Source organism: Lithobates pipiens, unplaced genomic scaffold (genome assembly GCF_037356315.1).
Source record: "Lithobates pipiens isolate NorthernLeopardFrog02 unplaced genomic scaffold, aLitPip1_a1.2 Scaffold_18, whole genome shotgun sequence".
Classification (NCBI taxonomy): Eukaryota; Metazoa; Chordata; class Amphibia; order Anura; family Ranidae; genus Lithobates; species Lithobates pipiens.
The window spans coordinates 383,525,853-383,546,586 of NW_027507758.1; the positions used below are offsets into that span (position 1 = coordinate 383,525,853).

Here is a 20,734-nt window from a genome sequence, read left to right on the forward strand (position 1 = left end):
GAAAGTCAATGGGAAATATTTTTTTTCCCTTTTTGGAGGGACAAAAACCTTTTGCCTGACAGAACTGCAACCATGAAAACGTATTGTGTGATCCAAATAGAAGACTTACTGTAAATAAACAAGATTCAATGAAAGGGTCTTTGTAACATACTTGTTATTTTATCTTACAATAATTTTCTCATCAAATTCTCATAAACATTGGGAAACATGTAATGATTATTTCTCAACAGTTAATTAACCACTTCCCGACTGCCTAACACAGATATACTGCGGCAGAAGGGCATGTACAGGCAGATTAACGTTGCCCTGAAAAGAGGCGGTTTTCTGGCACGTGCGAGCCCGCTGGCAGCTCCGTGAGCATTATTGCAGGTCCCGCGGACTCGATATCCGTGGGGATACCCACGATCATCTCACGGAGAGGAATAATGGGGAAATGCTAATGTAAACAAGCATCTCCCCATTCTGCCTAGTGACACTGTCACTGATCACAGCTCCCTGTAATTGGGAGCGGTGATCAGTGTCGTGTCACACACAGCCCCTCCCCCCATAGTTAGAATCACTCCCTAGGACACACCTAACCCCTACAGCGCCACTTAGTGTTTAACCCCTTCACTGCCAGTCAAATGTACACAGCAATAATTTTTAATAGCACTGATCGCTGCATAAATGTGAATAGGCCCAAAATAGCACCAAAAGTGTCCGATCTGTCCGTCATAATGTCGCAGTCACAATAAAAATCACTGATCGCCTCCATTGCTAATAAAAAAATTATTAATAAAAATGCCATAAAACTATCCCCTATTTTGTAGACGCTACAACTTTTGCGCAAACTGATCAAACGCTTATTGTGATTTTTTTTACCATAGAAGAATACGTACCAGCCTAAACGGAGGGGAAAAAAAATTATATATTTTTTGGGGCTATTTATTATAGCAAAAAGTAAAAAATAATGTGTTTGTTTCAAAATTGTTGCAATTGTTTTTGTTTATAGCGCAAAAAAAAAAAAACGCAGAGGTGATCAAATACCATCAAAAGAAAGCTCTATTTGTGGGGAAAAAAGGACGCCCATTTTGTTTGGGAGCCACATCGCACGACCGTGCAATTGTCAGTTAAAGCAACGCAATGCCGAATTGCAAAAAGTGCTCTGGTCTTTGGCCAGCCAAATGGTCCGGGGCTTAGGTGGTTAACTATTTAAAACTTCATGAATCTGCCCAATCACACTAATATGGTGCGTTAACACACATCATGCCGTGCTAAGGCAGCATATTAATATGCTCCTTAATACACCGAACCGCATGAACAAAGGTGAATGTACTATTTCTGGCACCATACTGTAATGCACATCCATTAGCAAGGTGCACTAAAGTGCTATTTAGAATGACTGACACTACAGTGGTGTGAAAAAGTGTTTGCCCCCTTCCTCATTTCCTGTTCCTTTGCATGTTTGTCACACTTAAGTATTTCGGAACATCAAACCAATTTAAACAATAGTCAAGGACAACACAAGTAAACACAAAATGCAATTTGTAAATGAAGGTGTTTATTATTAAAGGTGAAAAAAATCCAAACCATCATGGCCCTGTGTGAAAAAGTGATTGCCCCCCTTGTTAAAACATACTATAACTGTGGTTGTCCACACCTGAGTTCAATTTCTATAGCCACACCCAGGCCTGATTATTGCCACACCTGTTCACAATCAAGGCATCACTTAAATAGGAGCTGCTTGACACAGTAAGGTCCACCAGAAGATCCTTAAAAGCTACACATCATGCCGAGACCCAAAGAAATTCAGGAACAATTGAAAAAGAAAGTAATTGAGATCTATCAGTCTGGGAAGGGTTATAAAGCCATTTCCAAAGCTTTGGGAATCCAGCGAACCACAGTGAGAGCCATTATCCACAAATGGCGAAGACATGGAACAGTGGTGAACCTTCCCAGGAGTGGCCGGCCGCCCAAAATTACCCCAAGAGCGCAGCGACGACTCATCCAAGAGGTCACAAAAGACCCCACAACAATGTCCAAGGAACTGCAGGCCTCACTTGCCTCAGTTAAGGTCAGCGTTCATGCCTCCACCATCAGGAAAAGACTGGGCAAAAATGGCCTGCATGGCAGAGTTCCAAGGAGAAAACCACTGCTGAGCAAAAAGAACATCAAAGCTCGTCTCAATTTCTCCACAACACATCTTGATGATCCCCAAGACTTTTGGGACAACATTCTGTGGACCGATGAGACAAAAGTGGAACTCTTTGGAAGGTGTGTGTCCAAGTATATCTGGCGTAGAAGGAACACTGCATTTCATAAAAAGAACATTATACCAACCGTAAAATATGGTGGTGGTAGTGTGATGGTCTGGGGCTGTTTTGCTGCTTCAGGACCTGGAAGACTTGCCGTGATAAAAGGAACTATGAATTCTGCTGTCTACCAAGAGATCCTGAAGGAGAATGTCCGACCATCTGTTTGTGTACTCAAGCTGAAACGAACTTGGGTTCTGCAGCAGGACAATGATCCTAAACACACCAGCAAGTCCACCACCGAATGGCTGAAGAAAAACAAAATGAAGACTTTGGAGTGGCCTAGCCAAAGTCCTGACCTGAATCCTATTGAGATGTTGTGGTATGACCTTAAAAAGGCCGTTCATGCTCGAAAACCCTCTAATGTAACTGAATTAGGACAATTCTGCAAAGATGAGTGGGCCAAAATTCCTCCAGGACGCTGTAAAAGCCTCATTGCACGTTATCGCAAACGCTTGGTTGCAGTTGTTGCTGCTAAGGGTGGCCCAACCAGTTACTAGGTTTAGGGGGCAATCTTTTTTTCACACAGGGCCATGATGGTTTGGATTTTTTTTCACCTTTACTAATAAACACCTTCATTTACAAATTGCATTTTGTGTTTACTTGTGTTGTCCTTGACTATTGTTTAAATTGGTTTGATGTTCCGAAACACTTAAGTGTGACAAACATGCAAAGGAATAGGAAATGAGGAAGGGGGCAAACACTTTTTCACACCACTGTATATTTCATCAATCCATGTACCATATGTTGTGTTGTAGCTAGTTGCAATAACATGAGTGCTACTGCAAACTTATGTAAATGGTCCCTAAAAACTTTTTTTATTAAAAAAAGGGAACGTGGGCCACTTATGAAAATAAAAATGTGTTATGGTTTAGTGAATTGACCCTAATGTTTATAAATGGACAGCATTGGGAAATGTAAACACCTTACAGTGACTGAAAGTACCATTGTTTATCAAGATAAACACAGGTGGTACTGGATGATATCAGTATTACCATACTTAAATTGGCAATTTGCCCCCTGCTGAACTTGGCAAAATTGGTGTCAGTATAAGTTGCAAGTGTTCATGAAAAATCTATTTCATATAATAAGATCGCCTCTATTTTTATTTCTTTCTACAACAATTCATCAATGTTGAAAGTCATTCCTTGCATTTTAATGACATGCTTTACCCAGAGCTCATTGATATTGTTCCTCAGTGGATTATTTTATTAAGATATGGGCACTTTAATATATGTTAATGTATGCACAGTAACATGTTTTATATTCAGTCTCCAATATTTGTTTAAACATAAAACATTTTGCGCCTTAGAGCTGTGGGCTAGCATGCAAAATAATAGGCAATTTTAAGCTTGCCCAGCATAAACCCATAACTCATAACTCATTCAAATAATATGGATATTTGGTGAAACAGCATGTGCATAACTGTATATAGGTTATTCAAAATATTTTGCCCATGTATTCATTTGTGAATCTTCAAGCAGAGGTAAAGGCAAAACTGCTACTTTTCCTATTCATGGCACTATGAAATACCAGGTATTTACAGGTGTATGAGACTATATGACCCGCTCCTCTTTCTTCCATGATGTAATGGTCAGCTCCTCAGTGGCTAATTCACCAAGCCACTAAACACTGTCTACGTGGGGACATGAAGTTTAAGCTGACCATAGATGATTTTTTTTTGATCAGCCAGTGAGCTAAGTATATTACAAAACAACTGTGCAAACAAAAAATAGATAAACAAAAAGAGGTCTCAGAGGCAAGTTGTGCCATTACTGCACACACCAGGGCCAACAGAGTGAAATCATACTTCATACTAGCAGGGTATATAATGCACAGATCCATGCATCAACACAAGCAATTTTTATACAGGGATTTCCCCTGCTATTTTATTGCATTCTAACAGGAGGGACTCACCCCCCCCCCCCCCCCGAATACACAGATCATTGCTGCAGCTATTGGCTGCAAATGCTGATTGAATGTTGGTGTCCTGGCATGACTGTACAACAGAAGCAAGTCATTAGAAGCCAGCTTCTATTGAGCAGACACAGGCATAAATGTACTGAAATTTGTCAAGTTCCTCGTGCAATGGTTGATTTTAAGTACATGTATACCCAGATTTAGAGGACGTGGTATTATCTATGTGAGAATGAGCACAGGAAGAATTATTATCACAGCTTTAGTTCATGAACCATGAACTATGATTTAATTGGTATTGCTGGATCTTGGCTTCATTCCTCACATAACTGGCCATTAATGTTCCTGGCTTTGCTGCTTGCAGGTCAAAAACTTTTTTTGATGCCCTGCCTGCACTCGGGCTTTCACATTGGGATTGCAGATGAGGCTTCTTTCAGTCCCTTTACAGGCGCTTTTTTTTAATGCTAAAGCGCCTGAAAAATGCCCCAGTGTGAAAGGGGCCTCAGTGTGAAAGCACTCGGGCTTTCACATTTTGGATTGCAGATGAGGCTTCTTTCAGGAGCTTTGCAGGTGCTTTTTTAATGCTAAAGCACCTGAAAAACATCCCAGTGTGAAAGGGGTCTTAGACCTATTCCTATTAAAATGTATCTATCCAAAAATGAAATTTTTGTTGCAGGAGATGCCTGAAATCTGACCTGTATTTTAGTCAGACTTCTGGCAAAATTGGTGAGCCAATCACACAACCAGGAAAGGATGTTTCTGGGGAGTGGTCAGTACACACTCTTCACCCTTGTACACACAGTCGGACATTCCGACAGAAAATGTCCGATCGGACTGTGTTGTCTGATAATCCGACCATGTGTGGGCTACATCGGACTGTTTGAATATCCGACCGACAAAGTTTTAGAGCTGGACTATAAAATTTTCCGACAACATGATCCGATCGGACTTTGTCCGATCATTTGTAGAGAATTCTGATCGGACAAAGTGCCATGCATGCTCAGGTCAAATTCCTAGACCAAAGCTATTGGCTACTAGCCTGAACATAGTCCCGTTGTAACGAAATAACGTCAGCACATTACGAACAATCGGATTTTCCGACAACTTTGTCCGACCGTGTGTATGCAACACCAGTTTCGGACAAAATCCGTCGGACAAAATCTGACGGATTTTGTTGTTGGAATGTCCGACCGTGTGTACAAGGGCTAACAGAACAACTCCAAGTAGCCATATTGTAATGCTTTCTCAGAAAATTACAGTGGCTGCAGATTGAAAAGGAAAGGTAATTTTTAATAACATTCAATCAAAATATGATTGGTGTTGCAATTATATACCCTATATTATTTTTTTCTTTATTTGCTATGTTTTTTTCCCCACAAAAGTGGAGTTACCTTTAATTATTGATTGTTATAGGCCACCTAATGTTAATAAGGTGGAGACCTAGCTCATTTCACAAATAAAAAGGGCTTGGGCAGTGATAATAATAGGGGGTTTTAACTACCCTGGAATTGACTAGAGTAAAGGGGCTGCTGTAAAGTAGCAAGGCAGACATTTTAAAACATGTTACAATTTTATAGTACAGTTTTGTAAGCCCTAACTAGAAAAGATGCTCTGCTGGACCTGTTAATCTCAAGTGCAGTGAAGATTATTACAAATGTTCATATAAAAACATCTGAGTACCAGTGACCATAACATGATTTAATTTAATGTAAGCTGTAAACAAGCACATACTGGAAAAATTAAAACACTTAATTTTAAGAAAGCCGGGAGGCTGGGGAGCCACTGCATCACTTTCATTTTTAAGCCAGGAGCTGGCTGAAGAAAACCCACACACTACTGCAGCCATCAGCTTGTGGTTAAAGTTTTACTCTGTGGACATATGTAGCATGTCCAAAGAGCTTAACTAGTTAAAGAACAGATACCATAAATGGGAATGCTTCAAATCAACTGTATGCAAACACACTGAAAAACATATTCCTATAGGCAATACATTTAAATAAAATAAAACATTTGTGGTTCCCGGCATTGAGATGGTTGCTAAGCAGTGAGCCAGGAAGCAGGCTGCCGCATCCCCGCTCACAGCTGATTGTAAAAAAAAAAAGCCGACAGTTAAAAATTATGAAAAAAAAGCGGAAGGTCCCCCCATTCCATACCAGGGTCCAGTATAGATTTTAAGAGGAACCTCACACCAAAGTGCATACCAGACCCTTATCCACGCATGCAGCCCAGCAGGCCAGGAAAGGGAGGAGATGAGCAAGCTCCTGAACCATACCAGGCCGAATGCCCTCAACATGAGGGGGTGGGGGCTCTGTCCCCCCCCCTCAAAGTACCTTGTCCCTATGTTGATGGGGACAAGGATCTCTTCCCAACACCCCTGGGCTGTGGTTGTCAGGGTCTACAGGTGGGGGGGCTTAACCAGAGGGCCCCCAGATCCCGCCCCCCTATGTGAATGGGTATCAGGGTACATATTACCCCTACTCATTCACCAAAAAAGTATACAAAACTAATAAACACAAGAGACCGTTTTTGACAAGCCCTTTATTAAAAATTGTGTCTTCTTCCTCTGGTTTTTCTTCTCTCTATTTTCTCTCCGGTGGTTTCTTCTTCCTCTGTTGTTTCTTCCCCTATTCTTTCTCCGGTGGTTTCTTCTCCCTCCACAGTCTTCTCCCTCTGCTATTTCTTCTCTCTCTTCTCTCTGGCGATGTCTTCTTCGTCCGCTGCCATCGCTGCCTGCTAAATATAAAAGACACCGTCTTCCTCCAACATTGGCTGCCTCCCTTGTGTAACCTCCCACTTTCTGCCATTTCTTATACAGCCATGGGGCATGGCCATCACATGGCTATCACGTGATGTCACAAGGGGTGGGGTCTCTGGGTGACCTCACTGGATGACCACACCCCATGGCTATATAAGAAATAGACAGCAGGAGCTGATACAATGGAGGCAACAAGCATTGGCAGAAGACCGCATTTTTTATTTTTAGCGGGCAGTGGTGAATTAAGAAGACATCACCAGAGAGAGAAAAGAGAGAAGAGAGAGAAGATGGAGAAGACAGCGGAGGGAGAAGAAACCACCAGAGAGAGAAGAGGGAAAAGGAACACTGTAGGAAGAAGAAACCACTGGAGAGAGAAGAGGGAAAAGAAACACCGGAGGAAGAAGGAACCACCAGGAAAAATATATGGAGACAAACGACCGGAGGGAGAAGAAACACAGGAGGAAAAAGACATGATTTTTTAATAAAGGACTTGTCAAAAATGTTTTCTTGTGCTTCATAACACTACACTGCTTTTTTTTTGGTGAATGGGTAAGGGTACAGTGTACCCCATACTCATTCACAATGGGGGTTTCCAGATTCTGATAAGCCCCTGCTCACAGACCCCGACAACCACAACCCAGGGTTGTTGGGAAGAGGACCTTGCCCCACCAACATGGGGACAAGATGCTTTGGGGTGGGGGCGGAGCCCCCCTGCCTTAAAGCACCCAGCCCCTGATGTTGAGTGCATGAGGCCTGGTATGGTTCAGGGGGGTCCCCTCCCTTTCCTGACCTGCCGGGCTGCATACAGATAAGGGTCTGGTATGAATTTTGGGGGGAACCTACACCGTTTTTTTTAGCATGGGGTTCCCCTTTAAATCCATAACAGACCTGAAGGGGCTGTTGGGGGGGGCACACCCTGAAGGGGGGTCCACGCTGTTTTTTTTCATAATTCTTAATTGTTGGCTTTTTTTTGCAATCAACTGTGAGCAGGGAAGCCCACTGACAGCTGATGAGTCATTGGTTATTCAGGATGCAGCGGCCAGCTTCCCAACCCACTGCTTAGCACCTAGCTATTTGACCCCTGATCCCAATTTGTGAATTGGACTTAAGAGCTTTTTATGTGGCATTTTATTTGGTAAATATCGCATAATCGTTATTTGTTTGCAAATTGGACTTAGCTTACCGCATGCGATAATGTATGCAAATTAGTAGTATGATACCCTCATTGCTTGCGGTAAAGCATTGCGAATTGACCCCAAAGAGAGGTCAAATATATTAAATACCTTTAGTTCTGTGTATACAAAGGAACATGGTGGTGCTCAAGTACATAATGAGGATAGTATTGACATAGCCCCAAATGAACTACAATGACTCAAAATGTATATAGTCCAGAAACATTTAGACAAATAAAGTTAAATAAGCACATGGACCAGATAAAAGTGTACACAGAAAAGCTCTTAAAATATATGATATATGAGATATATATATATATGAGATATATATATATATATATATATATATATATATATATATATATATATATATATATGAGATATATATGATATATATATATATATATATATATATATATATATATATATATATATATATATATATATATATATATAAAAAATAAGCAATAGTAAGCATAGGTTTACAAAAAGGCTGATTTTGTTGAATAAAATTTGCTTTTATGAGGACGTAAGGAAACCTCCTATGATATCCACAGACAAATTGTCTGTAGATATTATATACTTAGATTTAACACAGTTCCCCAAACAAAGCAAATTTGTAAAGTAAAGTCCATAGGCTCATAAAATTCTGTTTGGATAGAAAAACTGGCTAAATGTCTGTAGTAAAAAATATTGATTAATGATTTGTAGTCTGAATAATCTATGGGTATTAGTGGTGTACCCAAAGATTCATCCTTCAGTGAAGGATCTGGGTGTTCTGAGAGATCTAACACTTCATAACAGCATGCAATGACATGCTGTGGTTTCTAAATTGAGAAAAATACATTCTTGTATTAAAAAGAGGTATAAACTCCAAAGAAAGGGAGACATAACGTTGCCCCTGTACAAATCATTAAGACCTACTGTAATCTGGAATGTCTATTTCAGTTTTTGACACCAGTGCACTAAAAGTATAATGGAGAACGGGAGAAAGAGGAGATAAAGGCAACCTAACTGATAAGAGGCATGATGTGCTCAGCTATGAAGAAAGATTAGCTGAACTGACTTTATTCTCTCCGGAGAAGAGGTGATTAAGGGAGAATAATAGGGATAGGGGACATTCTTTTTGTCTGGAGGTAAAGAGATTTAACCTCCATGTATGGGAAGGCTTCTTCACAGTAAGAGCTGTTAAATTGAGGAGTAGCCTCCCTTGAGAACTAGTTCAGACCAGCTCAGACAATTATTAAAAAAACAAAAAAAAACAAAAAAAAAGCTATATGCATTCCTAAATTCAAAGAATTTATATGGATTTTAACATGTTTAAGCAATAACACCAGGGAATATCTGATTGCCTCCTGGGGGATCAGAAAGGAAGGAATCCTCCCCTACCCACCGGACCAAAGTGGATCAAGCTTTTATGGGGGTTTTGGCCTCCTCTATACCAACTGTGGGTACAAGATTGTGTATATTGAGGCTTTTCATTTGTTTTTTCTGTTTGAACTACATGAACATTTGTCTTTTCAACCTAACTATGTAACTATCAGTCTCTTGGAGCCAAGCTCGCATGGGGGAAGTGGGGATCTGAGCAGCACAAGAAACCATTCAGGTGCTTTACAGTGCTAAGAAGATAAAACCAATTCACAGAGGGGTGAGGTTATCAATGTGTTGCTTTTTCTGTTACCATTCTGTCAGAGGGAACCTGCAGTTAAGAAATTTCAGGTCCCCTTCCCTGTAGGGAAAATCTCTTTGGCAAGTAAATCGCCTCTTATATGAATCGCCTCGTATATGTATTTCCTCTATGTATTCAGCCATTTACCTGGAGAGCAGCTTTAAATCAATTGTTGAAATTTGCCTGAAAGAACACCATTGTACCCTTGGTTTACATCAGTTTTCATTTATTGTGAAAAAAACCCCCATCATAGTAACAGATATCCCAAATTATGCTCAAGTAGGAAAAAAAAGGTCAAAATGTCTGTAAAACTTTGATGAAACAATGACTTTTAAAAGGTACAGAATTACAGATTAAAAGCTTATGCCGCGTACACACAATCGGAATTTCGGCCCACAAAAGGCCGATGAGAGTTTTTTGTGAGAAAGTGTGTGTGTGTATGCTCCATCAGTCTTTTGCTGGCTGAATTCCAGCCAGCAAAAGACTGAGAGCATGCTCTAAATTTTTCGGTCGGGAAAAGTTCCTATCCGAAAATGCAATAGTCTGTGGCAATTACGATGTGCAAAATTCCTACGCATGCTCGGAAACAATTTGACGCATGCTTGGAAGCATTCATTTTCTTGGCTCATGGTAGTGTTGTATGTCATCGTGTTCTTGACGGTCGAAAGTTCAGTGAACTTTTGTGTGATCATGTGTGTATGCAAGGCAAACTTGAGCAGAATCCCGTTGAAAAAGCCATCATATCTTTTTCCAACAAGAAATCCGATCACGTGTACGTGGCATAAGGTAACTGGCATTATTTGCGAATTAAGAAAAAAGGATGATCCATGGCCACATCAAAGCTCACATAGCATATTGTTACAATTTTCTTATCCAAATGTATTCATGAGCTGTTTGGTTTAAATTTAAATACATTTACATGTCAGTGTTAAAGATTACTGTGCTACTGTCATCCAAAATTTCAGCTTTCAAGTTCCTATACAAAACAGGATGTTCTCACATTGTTGTCTGTAGACGATCAAAACTGTAACATACAGTTAAGGGTGTATTTATTAAAAATCGGTCTAGCTCGGGGATATGCAATTAGTGGACCTCCAGCTGTTGCAGAACTACAAGTCCCATGAGGAATAGCAAGACTCTGACAGCCACAAGCAGGACACCTAGAGGCAGAGGCATGATGGGACTTGTAGTTTTGCAACAGCTGGAGGTCCGCTAATTGCATATCCCTGGTCTAGCTTGTAAGTATATATTTTCCACACCTGTGAGATCTCTGCAGAAGTTGCTACTACAGTGGTCACTTCTAGCACCCAGATCCTGTGCAAAGTGGGTACCCTGCTGCTTAGTGAACACAGGAGATCACTTACTCAGTACAGCCACCATTCAGGGGCACTTTGCATTGTCTCAGTAAATGCAAAACGTTCTCTAATTGGATGAGGTGCAGAGGTGAGACTGTAACATCTACATTCTTTGGTCCATTTTCATAAAACAAATGTCAATTTCACAATATGAATTGCTATGAGTATTTTTTATTTTATTTATAAATACACCCCTTAAAGTAAACATGTCAAGTATATCAGCAAATCTTAAGTACCTTTCACAATCCCTTAGGAAACTTCTGTGGGCCTTGAGATTTCTTTGATTCCGGGTATATATTACACACAGATCAATGAATTCTGTCTAAATTTGGGAGATGCCCCATCCCCTGGTAGACCTACAAACTACCTCTGTTTTTTTGCTAACAGTTGTCTTTATTGAACATGAACAGAGGTACATACGTAGTTAAAAAAAAGTATACAGCAAACAATACAGCAGATATGAATGACCCAAATAGTATTACAGTTGGCAGTCTAAGAATGTGGCGTGCTTTACCAAAGATACACCCACACAAAGCCTTGAAACAGGGAGCAAACAATTTCCAGTAACTACTCAGATGCACATAAATGCAATTGAAAACAATAGAAGATGTTTGCAAACACAATAAATAATATGTATTTTTGTGCAATATATTCCATATATTGTAGACTTCCTTGAAGTACACTGTACTACATTTCTTACTGTATTAAACAATCAAAAGGTTTTCTGTCTGATTTGAAACACTTACGTGTACATAAGTGTCAGATTTTTATGAAAAATATAATGATGCCCTACCTGACTTTTAAATTTCCTTGTTGTGGCTGTCCATCGTATACTGATAGAATGTCAAAATCTTCCTCCAGAGCAAAAATGTGAAATGACAGTTGTATCCTGTTTCTTTCACCAGTGATTATTATCCATGTACAGTTTGCATAATTTGGATACCCGTGTGGAAATCCTGGACTTTCGATTGTACCATTAGGACCCTGGACTAAACCACCACAGTTTTGCCCTGTAAAAGAAAACGACACATATGGAATTATACACAGATTCTTACATTTATATTCAATTATAGACATTACACATTCAATTTAAACTAAATGTGACTGTATGTTAGCGCATGATTCAAACATTTTTTTTTTTTTTTTAAGGGGGTGATCAAAGCCTAAACTTAGTGAAAAGAAAATCAGGTTGGTACTTACAGATAATGACATGTGTCCCTTCTGCTGGTGGATGTTGTTTTAGTTTAAATATATGTCATCTGCCCCCCCCCCCCCCCATAGCAGTAATCTTCCAATGCTGTGGGAGTTCCGCCCCTCTCCTCAATTAAGAAAAGTTGTACTATATCTTTCACCAGTGATAATTGATCTACAAATGGAGGTGGCAGACATTTAATTCATCCACACATTCTTTATGTCAACAGCATAAAGGAGACATCTCACCAAGTGTAAGTTCTGCTCTTTTTTGATAATTAGAAAAAAACACTTATGCCCTGTACACATGATCGGACTTTCCAAACGGATGTGTGATTGGATCTTGTTGTCAGAAAATCCGATCGTGTGTGGGCTCCATCTGACTTTTTCCGTCAGAATTTCCAACACACAAAGTTTGAGAGCCGGATCTAAAATTTTCCGACAACAAAATCCGATCATTTAAATTCTGATCGTGTGTAGACAATTCCGACGGACAAAGTGCCATGCATGCTCAGAATAAATTACGAGACAAAAGCTATTGGCTACTGGCCTGTTTATATCCCGTCGTACGTGTTCTACGTCGACTCAACCTGAACGATCAGATTTTCCGACAACTTTGTGCGATCGTGTGTATGCAAGACAAGTTTGGGCCAAAATCCATCAGAAAAAAATCAGACGGATTTTGTTGTCAGTATGTCTGACCATGTGTACAGAGCAAAAGGGCTTTAGGAAAATAAATAGCATAAAAAGGTACTATTTGCTCAGCACTCAGTGCTTTGCAACAACTTGCTTATGTGAAAAAAAATGTTGCAATGGATTTTTAGCTGAGTTGAGTCAAACATTTCCCTGCAGGTTTGGAATGGAAGAGTCTCTGCCACTCAAGATAGACAGATACATCTGAAGGACAGGAGAGCATCTCAAGATATTTTTTCCACTCATCGAGTGAAGGTAATTTTTCAGCTGTTAGTCACATAACCTTCTCTATACATTGCTTGCTAGCTTAAAAGGAAACCTTACCCTTTAACCATTTAAGCCATTAAATAAGTGAATTGTCTCATGCTATCAGGAAAGGGTATTTGAGTCTGTAGGGTTTTTTCACCAACTATACTTTTTCTCTGATGATTTTTCATCTACATTGTGTTCATTCTGTAGTAAGGATTTTTTAAATTCTGTTCACCAGTATCATACGTCAACTTACCTTGCCACACTGAACTACCAAACAGGGCCATCTTTACCGCAGGGAAAATGGGGCATTTGCCCTGGGCCCAATGTTTGTAGGGGGGCCCGCACTGCTACCCGCAAATTTGGGCCCCAATGAAGGTTTTGCAGAGTGTGCAGAGGACACGGGACGGGAGGCTGTATTCCCGTGCTAGCCAGCTGAGAGGGGGGGGGGGCCCAGGAGCTATACTGGCTGGGGAATACAGAGGTCCAGGGGCGGGGCCGGGAGCTCCACTGACACACCCACTCCAATCACTGGCTCTCACTACAGCCGCTCTGTTCTGAGCATACAGGCTGCACGGGGTGGGGTCAGAGCGTCAGTGGAGCTCCCGGCCCTGCCCCCTCTCAGCTGGCTAGCACGGGAATACAGCCTCCCGTGTCCTCTGTGCACTCTGCAAAACCTTCATCGGGGCCCCAATTCACGGGTAACGGGCCCCCCTACAAAGCATCAGTGGAGCTCCCGGCTGTTGTAGTGAGATCAGAGAATGGAAGCCCCGCCCACATACCTCTAAATGTATGTAGTGAGTTTGGCTGCCCAGGTATGTCCTTACACCCATAAAATGCCTGACTGCTTAAACCCTGAGCTGTATTATTCAACTGTCAAGCTGTACGTTGCTGAAAGTTCTCTGACCATCACCTGTAGCATGTCCGCAGTCTTTGATTGTCTCCTGTAGTATGTCCGCAGTCCCTGATTGTCTCCTGCAGTATGTCCGCAGTCTCTGATTGTCTCCTGCAGTATGTCTGCAGTCTCTGATTGTCTCCTGCAGTATGTCCGCAGTCTCTGATTGTCTCCTGCAGTATGTCTGCAGTCTCTGATTGTCTCCTGCAGTATGTCCGCAGTCTCTGATGGTCTCCTGCAGTATGTCCGCAGTCTCTGATGGTCTCCTGCAGTATGTCCATAGTCTCTAAACCTCTCCTGTACTATGTCTGCACTCTCTGACACTCTCCTGTAGTATGTGTATTAATGTACCCCTTTACTTGCTCAATTATTTAGGATTGCTTCACTGCTCAGTGAGAGGTAATGATGTGCATTAACCTGTAGCAACCAATCAGCGAACAGTAGTGATCTGCTTTAATCTCCAGCAGCCAATCAGTAAGTGGTAATGATGTGCATTAACCTCTAGCAACCAATCGGCAAGCAGACATTTATGTGTTGCAACCTCTAGCAACCAGCCAGCGAGCAGTAAAGATAGGCTGTAACCTCTGGCAAACAATTGCAATCACTGCGTGATCTGCTGCAGTAAACTGATTTTGAGTCTACCTGCTATTTTTTGTATGTCTCAGAATGGAGGGGGGGGGGGCAAGAAAATGTTTGCCCAGGGCCCAATCAAAATTAAAGACGGCCCTGCTACCAAATAGGTCACATCACCAATCCTGGTTTGACTGCAGGTGTTTATGTTATCTCTCTGCCTTTGTCCAATAAGTAGGCAGGTAAGCAAGAAAGCTTTAGTATGTTTTGAAATATATTTTGGATTAACTATGTCTATTATGTTTCAGGCTATGCAGAGATGTGTGAACCAGGAACTTGGAAAAAAGTAATTTAGCAGGCGCAGTAGTTGAGAAAAAAAATGTATCTCAAATGGGTATTTTACTGTTTGGCTGAAATACTGCGTTATCTTTGGGTGAATCAGTAATTCTTATCACACCTATTCGTTCTAATATTTGATTTTTCAGTGCAAGTTTTAAGCAAGTAACAGCAATTGATTGGAGAGCTGCACTTAAGACAATCACCCACATACATTCCAACCTCCTCTGCAATCATTACTGTCTCACTTACTGATAGGTGGGGTTTTTCTTAGAGCTAACTATTGACAATCTTTGTTAGACCATGCAATCACAAGAGCAAACTCTTACTATATAGAGGATTCATAAAAGTGGAATTTCTCTCACAAAACCCTGCATGTTGTGGACATCTATTTGGTCTTCTCCATAATGCCAGCGGAATTACTGCATATTGCTACATAGAATGATACAGTTTATATCAATTTACTGATAAAAGATCCTTTAGTTATGCATTAAAACACTATGTCATTCAAAAGTCCACAGCTCTCTATGGGTCAAGTTAAAGGCTAAGTTCACCTTAAAAAAATAAAAATAAATGCACTTTTTTTTCAAGTAAAAAATGTGCATTTATTAATTTATTGGGAGTTTGTAAAGCTTTGGGAGCCTGTAAAGCATCTGCTGCTCATGAGTGCAATTTCAGGCTCTTGCAGACTGTCAGTATACTGTCTGCCTTTACCTCTGATACAGTTCAATGGACTACAAGAACCCTCACAGTTCATAGAGAAGTATAGTCATTGCGGCTGATGGTATTTATAATTCATCCATTCACAGAACTCTGAATGAATGACATGACTGTATGGGCAGATCCCCACTTGGCTATACCGTTCCAAAATAGTAACAGCCAGTGCAAGGAGAAGGTCCCCTGCTTGCAGTCACAGGTAGGGGGCAGCTTGGAGAGTGAGGTGGTGGATTCTCAACATGTTACACCCTAAATATGGGAGTAACATGTTGAGAAAGGGGAACTTATCCTTTAAAGTGACAATACAATTTGGTTTAAAAAAGAACAAAATTGTATTCAAGAATGTATTCTTAACTTAACAAAGTGCCTTCTATTGCTATCAGTCTCCTCCAAATTGCTTTAATTTTGCTGCTGTGATCTGACTTCCTGTAAGCCCTTGTACACACGGTCGGAGAATCCGTCGGAATGTGTCCTATCGGACCGTGTCGTGGGATAATCCGACTGTGTGTGGTATGCATTGGACTGATTCCGTCAGAATATCCGTCGGACCCAATTTTCCAACATGTTGGAAATATTTCCCGACCAACTGGGCCAATCGGACATACTCCGATCATGTGTAGAGAATTTTGATCGGACCAAGTGCCACGCATGCTCAGATCAAATTCCTACATCAAAGCTATTGGCTACTAGCCTGAATGTAGTCCCATCGTAATGAAATCACATTCTGAAAGATCGGATTTTTCGCCAACTTTGTCCGACCATGTGTATGCAACAGTTTCGGACAAGATCCGACGGACAAAATCCAACGGGCAAAATCCGACGGATTTGGTTGTGGAAATCTCCGACTGTGTGTACAGGGGCTAAGAGGGTGGCTACGTTTGTTCTTCATGGTCCCTCTATATGTAAGAATGTAGCCACCCTCTCTTGCTCACTTCCAAGATGGACTAGGGACTATGGGATTTGGAGTGTTCATAAAGCATTTCACATGACCACAACTAATATGCATTGCTCATTTCAAACCAACAGAAGTGAGGTGGGAATAGGAGAGGGTTAGAAGCCACGGAAGACAAAAAAAAAGGTAAGAAAAATTTAAAGAAGAATAGATTACAAGGCCATTAACCCTCATTTACCCTGGTCCTCCTCTTCTGGGGTCCCTCAGCAGTACTGGTGGCTCCTCTGCGCATCGAGTGTCCACGTTGGAGAAGCGCTCTCCTTGGGGGACACCTGTGCAGAAACGCTCCCGAGTCCCGCATCTGTGTCCATTCACATAGAATGCAGGACTTGGCCCCGGGCGCCATGTCATTGGATTTGATTGACAGCAGCAGGAGCTAATGGCTGCGCTGCTATCGATCTATCCAATCAGGACTCGAGACACCAGCTAGAGATGGTGTGCTCATTCATGGATGGAGGATGACAGCGTTCAGGTAAGTAAAATGCGGAGGGCTGGGGGGCTGCAGCACTACAAAGGGTTTACAACCCCTTTAAGTAGTGAATGTGTATGGATTATTTTTGGAAAATAAGGATATTGTTTAGTGTCACTTTAACATTCTCTTATTACATTTTAACAGGAGAGACACGTATTTAAAGTTATTTTGTGTGACATCAGGAAGCCCGCTGACTGTTGCCCCCCTCCTCCTCTGTAAATGAAACATTAAGACCTCCTGAGATGTGTGACGTACATATCCCCAGAGGCACAGCTGGCACAGTAAACTTCATTTGCCTAGATAATTTATATGTATTGGAGGCAGGACCAAACCCTTTTTTAAGAGGAGGATCTTTAATTTGAGAGTGAAGACCCACTTTAAGGAAACCCATTACTTAAATTCACAAATGGTATGTACTCTATCAAGATCTATTTAGCTTTCTTTAGATGGATTTTTATTAAGCTGTTGATATGGGAATTTTTTTTTTTTTTTTTATTGTTTTAAGTTATTGTAAGTTATCATGATAGTTAATATCTAAATGTATTTGCTCTGTAATATGTTTACTCCTTGGTTGGTTCTAGAGTAAGTAATATGAAATTAGTTCACACTCAGTGTTGAAGAGCAGGAACATTTTATGAAGAGTCTATTTTTACTTTTAAAGATACATGTTTTGCAGCTGGTTTGAAATGTGCTTTAACTAAACAAATTATTCCAGTATATTGAACTATGCAAGGGACGCAAGTCCTACTCATATGGTCTAGATATGAAAAAACATCCAACATCAGCTGGATATTTGGCAAAACATCTCTAATATGCCACCCTGCTCCCTCTTCTATGCAGGCATTCTCATTCTCAGTGCCTGTACAGTATTGCCTATAGCCAACCCTACTGTTTTATTTACTGCAATATGAAATAATAGAAGTATATCATTGGAAGATGAAGCAGTAGTCAGCTCCAATGTGAAACTATTACCTGCAAATCGCTTTATATTACAGAGTAATTAATACAGCAGCGATGGCTTCAGGCAGTGATGTATAGGAATAGAGATAACACATACACTACACTTATGAATGAAGCCGAAAACCACATGTAGGGTTTTAAAACCTTCCTTTAATTATTCAATGTGGTTAATCACAATGAGCACTTTTAATAGTAGTACTGAGAAAAGGGCAGGTTCTTGTTTATTTATTTCATTTTTTAATAAAAGAAAATGTTTATTGTCTTCACAGATTTTGCTATAGATTGCTCTTGAATTTTTAAGAAGAGATTTTTATTAATGCAGAATTTATGTCTTTTTTGTTCACACTGCAAGAATCTTCCCTTAGCTTAGTGAATGCAGAACAGGAGATTTTTTTATAAACTGAAAATTCTCTTTGCAAAGTGAACAGTCCATATGCCATTAGTAAATCAACCCATTCACCAAGCTAAGGGAAACTTTTATAAGTGAACAAGCTATTTGATTTTATTAAATCATGCTCATAGTGTGCTCTCATCTTCCTCTCTGACATAACAAATTCCAAAGATTATGTCGTCAGCCCTGTCTACTTTGTTTCTGATGCATTACAAAGAAGACAGATGTGTTCTCTTGTCCCTCCCCTCTGCCCATCTCCATAACCCCTCCTTGTGCACAGACAGAAAACTCAGGAAGTTATCAGCTTACATTATTTCTGCCAAAATCAGCAGGAATTTTATTTTATTTTAATTGTTTTAATTGTGCATTTAGCAAGCCAAAAGGGAGTAAAGAGGAGAAGTTCAGTGAGAAGATTTACATCCACTTTAAGGCTCATATGGCTGCATGGCCTAGTTTTCTCTCTTCTCTCTTTGTTTAGAAAAGTGCAAGATAATACTCCCATTAATTTCAAATGTAGTGCTGGTTAATGTTATGAAAATCCCACATTCATATATCAGTCCTACAATATATAGACACACACACACATACATATATACACACATATATATATATATATATATATATATATATATATATATATATATATATATATATATATATATATATATATATATATATATACACATATATCAATATATACATTTATATATACATATATATATATATTATATATATATTTCTATTAGTTGTCATTAAGGGCCTTAAAGAGAAGATTACACATATTTATCACCCCCTTACCGTTACAATCATTAATTTTTCTGTTCTTTCAAAATAGAGACCAAATTGACTACAAATATGTCTATCAATCAATATTAGCCTTGCAAGCTCTAGTTCACTTTACTTCCAATAGACTATTCTCCTTCTGACCTTTTATTACCTAAGGCTTATTATTTTCAGGTGCACTATTATTCTTCTGTCATCAGTAGTAGTATATATTTTAAAAGGATTGCTAAAAAAAAATACAGTAGGCCTTGATTCTTTGTTTTATCATTACAGTTATATGCAGACTTGTTTTCCAGATATTTAAATATTAGGCACAAAAATAATTTGTAATTTAATGTCAATGTGTTAACTCCAGTCTTTTTTATGTTTTGCATTAATGTTCATCATTTATAAAACCTTGGTACATATTTAGATGAAGTGTATAAATATAATGCATGAATACATTTTGAAAGACTGGAATACTTTGAAATTCTGTAGCATTAAATATACTTTTAATGTAACAATCACCTGCGAAAACATCTCTCCTTTCAAGGTTAGCTAAAGGTTATTTGGGGAATTGAAAAAGAGTAGTTGATTTAATAAGTTCTGTGAAGCATAGCACTCCGTTAAACATTGATAAGATTTTAAAAAAAAATGTTTTGTTGCGAGGAAATAAACTAATTAGTACTTAAAGCTCATAAATATTCTGTTTTTCCTAAATAATAAAAAATATGAATCACGATAATATTTAATGCTGATCTGTAAAACATTTGCTTTTGTATACTTTAATTATTAATAGTAAATAATGAACTGTTAAAATGAATGCAATTAATTCATGTTTGCAATATATTTTAAGCAATAGGTTCAATTTATTGATGGCCCTTACATACTTTCTTTTCCCTTGGTGGCTTCGGAGACATTTTTTGGCAAGGAAATAAAAACCCTGGTTCTTTTTTGTATAGAATAGCATTTCATTTTGTGATTGGTGATTGGCCACTCAGTCATTCAGCTCTGTCATATAGGGGAGAAAGCTTCTAGGCCTGTGTAAGCTCCAATCCACCAGTTGGGCTAGCTCTCTTCATGCATAATGTATATTCATACACTGGATTTTCTTCTTAGTGGACACCTGTGCTCATAAAATATATAGGTTGCCACTGTTGATCTTTGTACGTAATGCGAGTTAACTGGCTGATCCTGGTTTTAAAATCTTCTGACGCAAAAAAGTATGCTGTAAAGTCCTAAGAGAACATTGAAGCCACCAAAACAGCATAACTGTCAGGCAACCACTGTTTGCAGAAGGAGAGGTCAACAGTAGTAGACTAGATATCTTTCTCGGCATAGGTTTGTTCAGGTGTTTGCAAAAATACTGATCAAGTGACCTTTATAT

At 39.7% G+C, this 20,734-nt stretch overlaps 1 protein-coding gene across 1 annotated transcript in view; it reads right to left on the reverse strand.

Annotated features, from left to right (window-relative positions):
• CSMD1 (CUB and Sushi multiple domains 1) overlaps nucleotides 1–20,734 on the reverse strand; it is a 2,539,710-nt gene that overhangs the window by 2,153,490 nt on the left and 365,486 nt on the right. Inside the window, exon 2 of the mRNA XM_077487775.1 lies at nucleotides 11,953–12,169. Within this exon, the coding sequence (XP_077343901.1) occupies nucleotides 11,953–12,169 (217 nt within the window). The remainder of the gene's footprint in view (nucleotides 1–11,952; nucleotides 12,170–20,734) is intronic.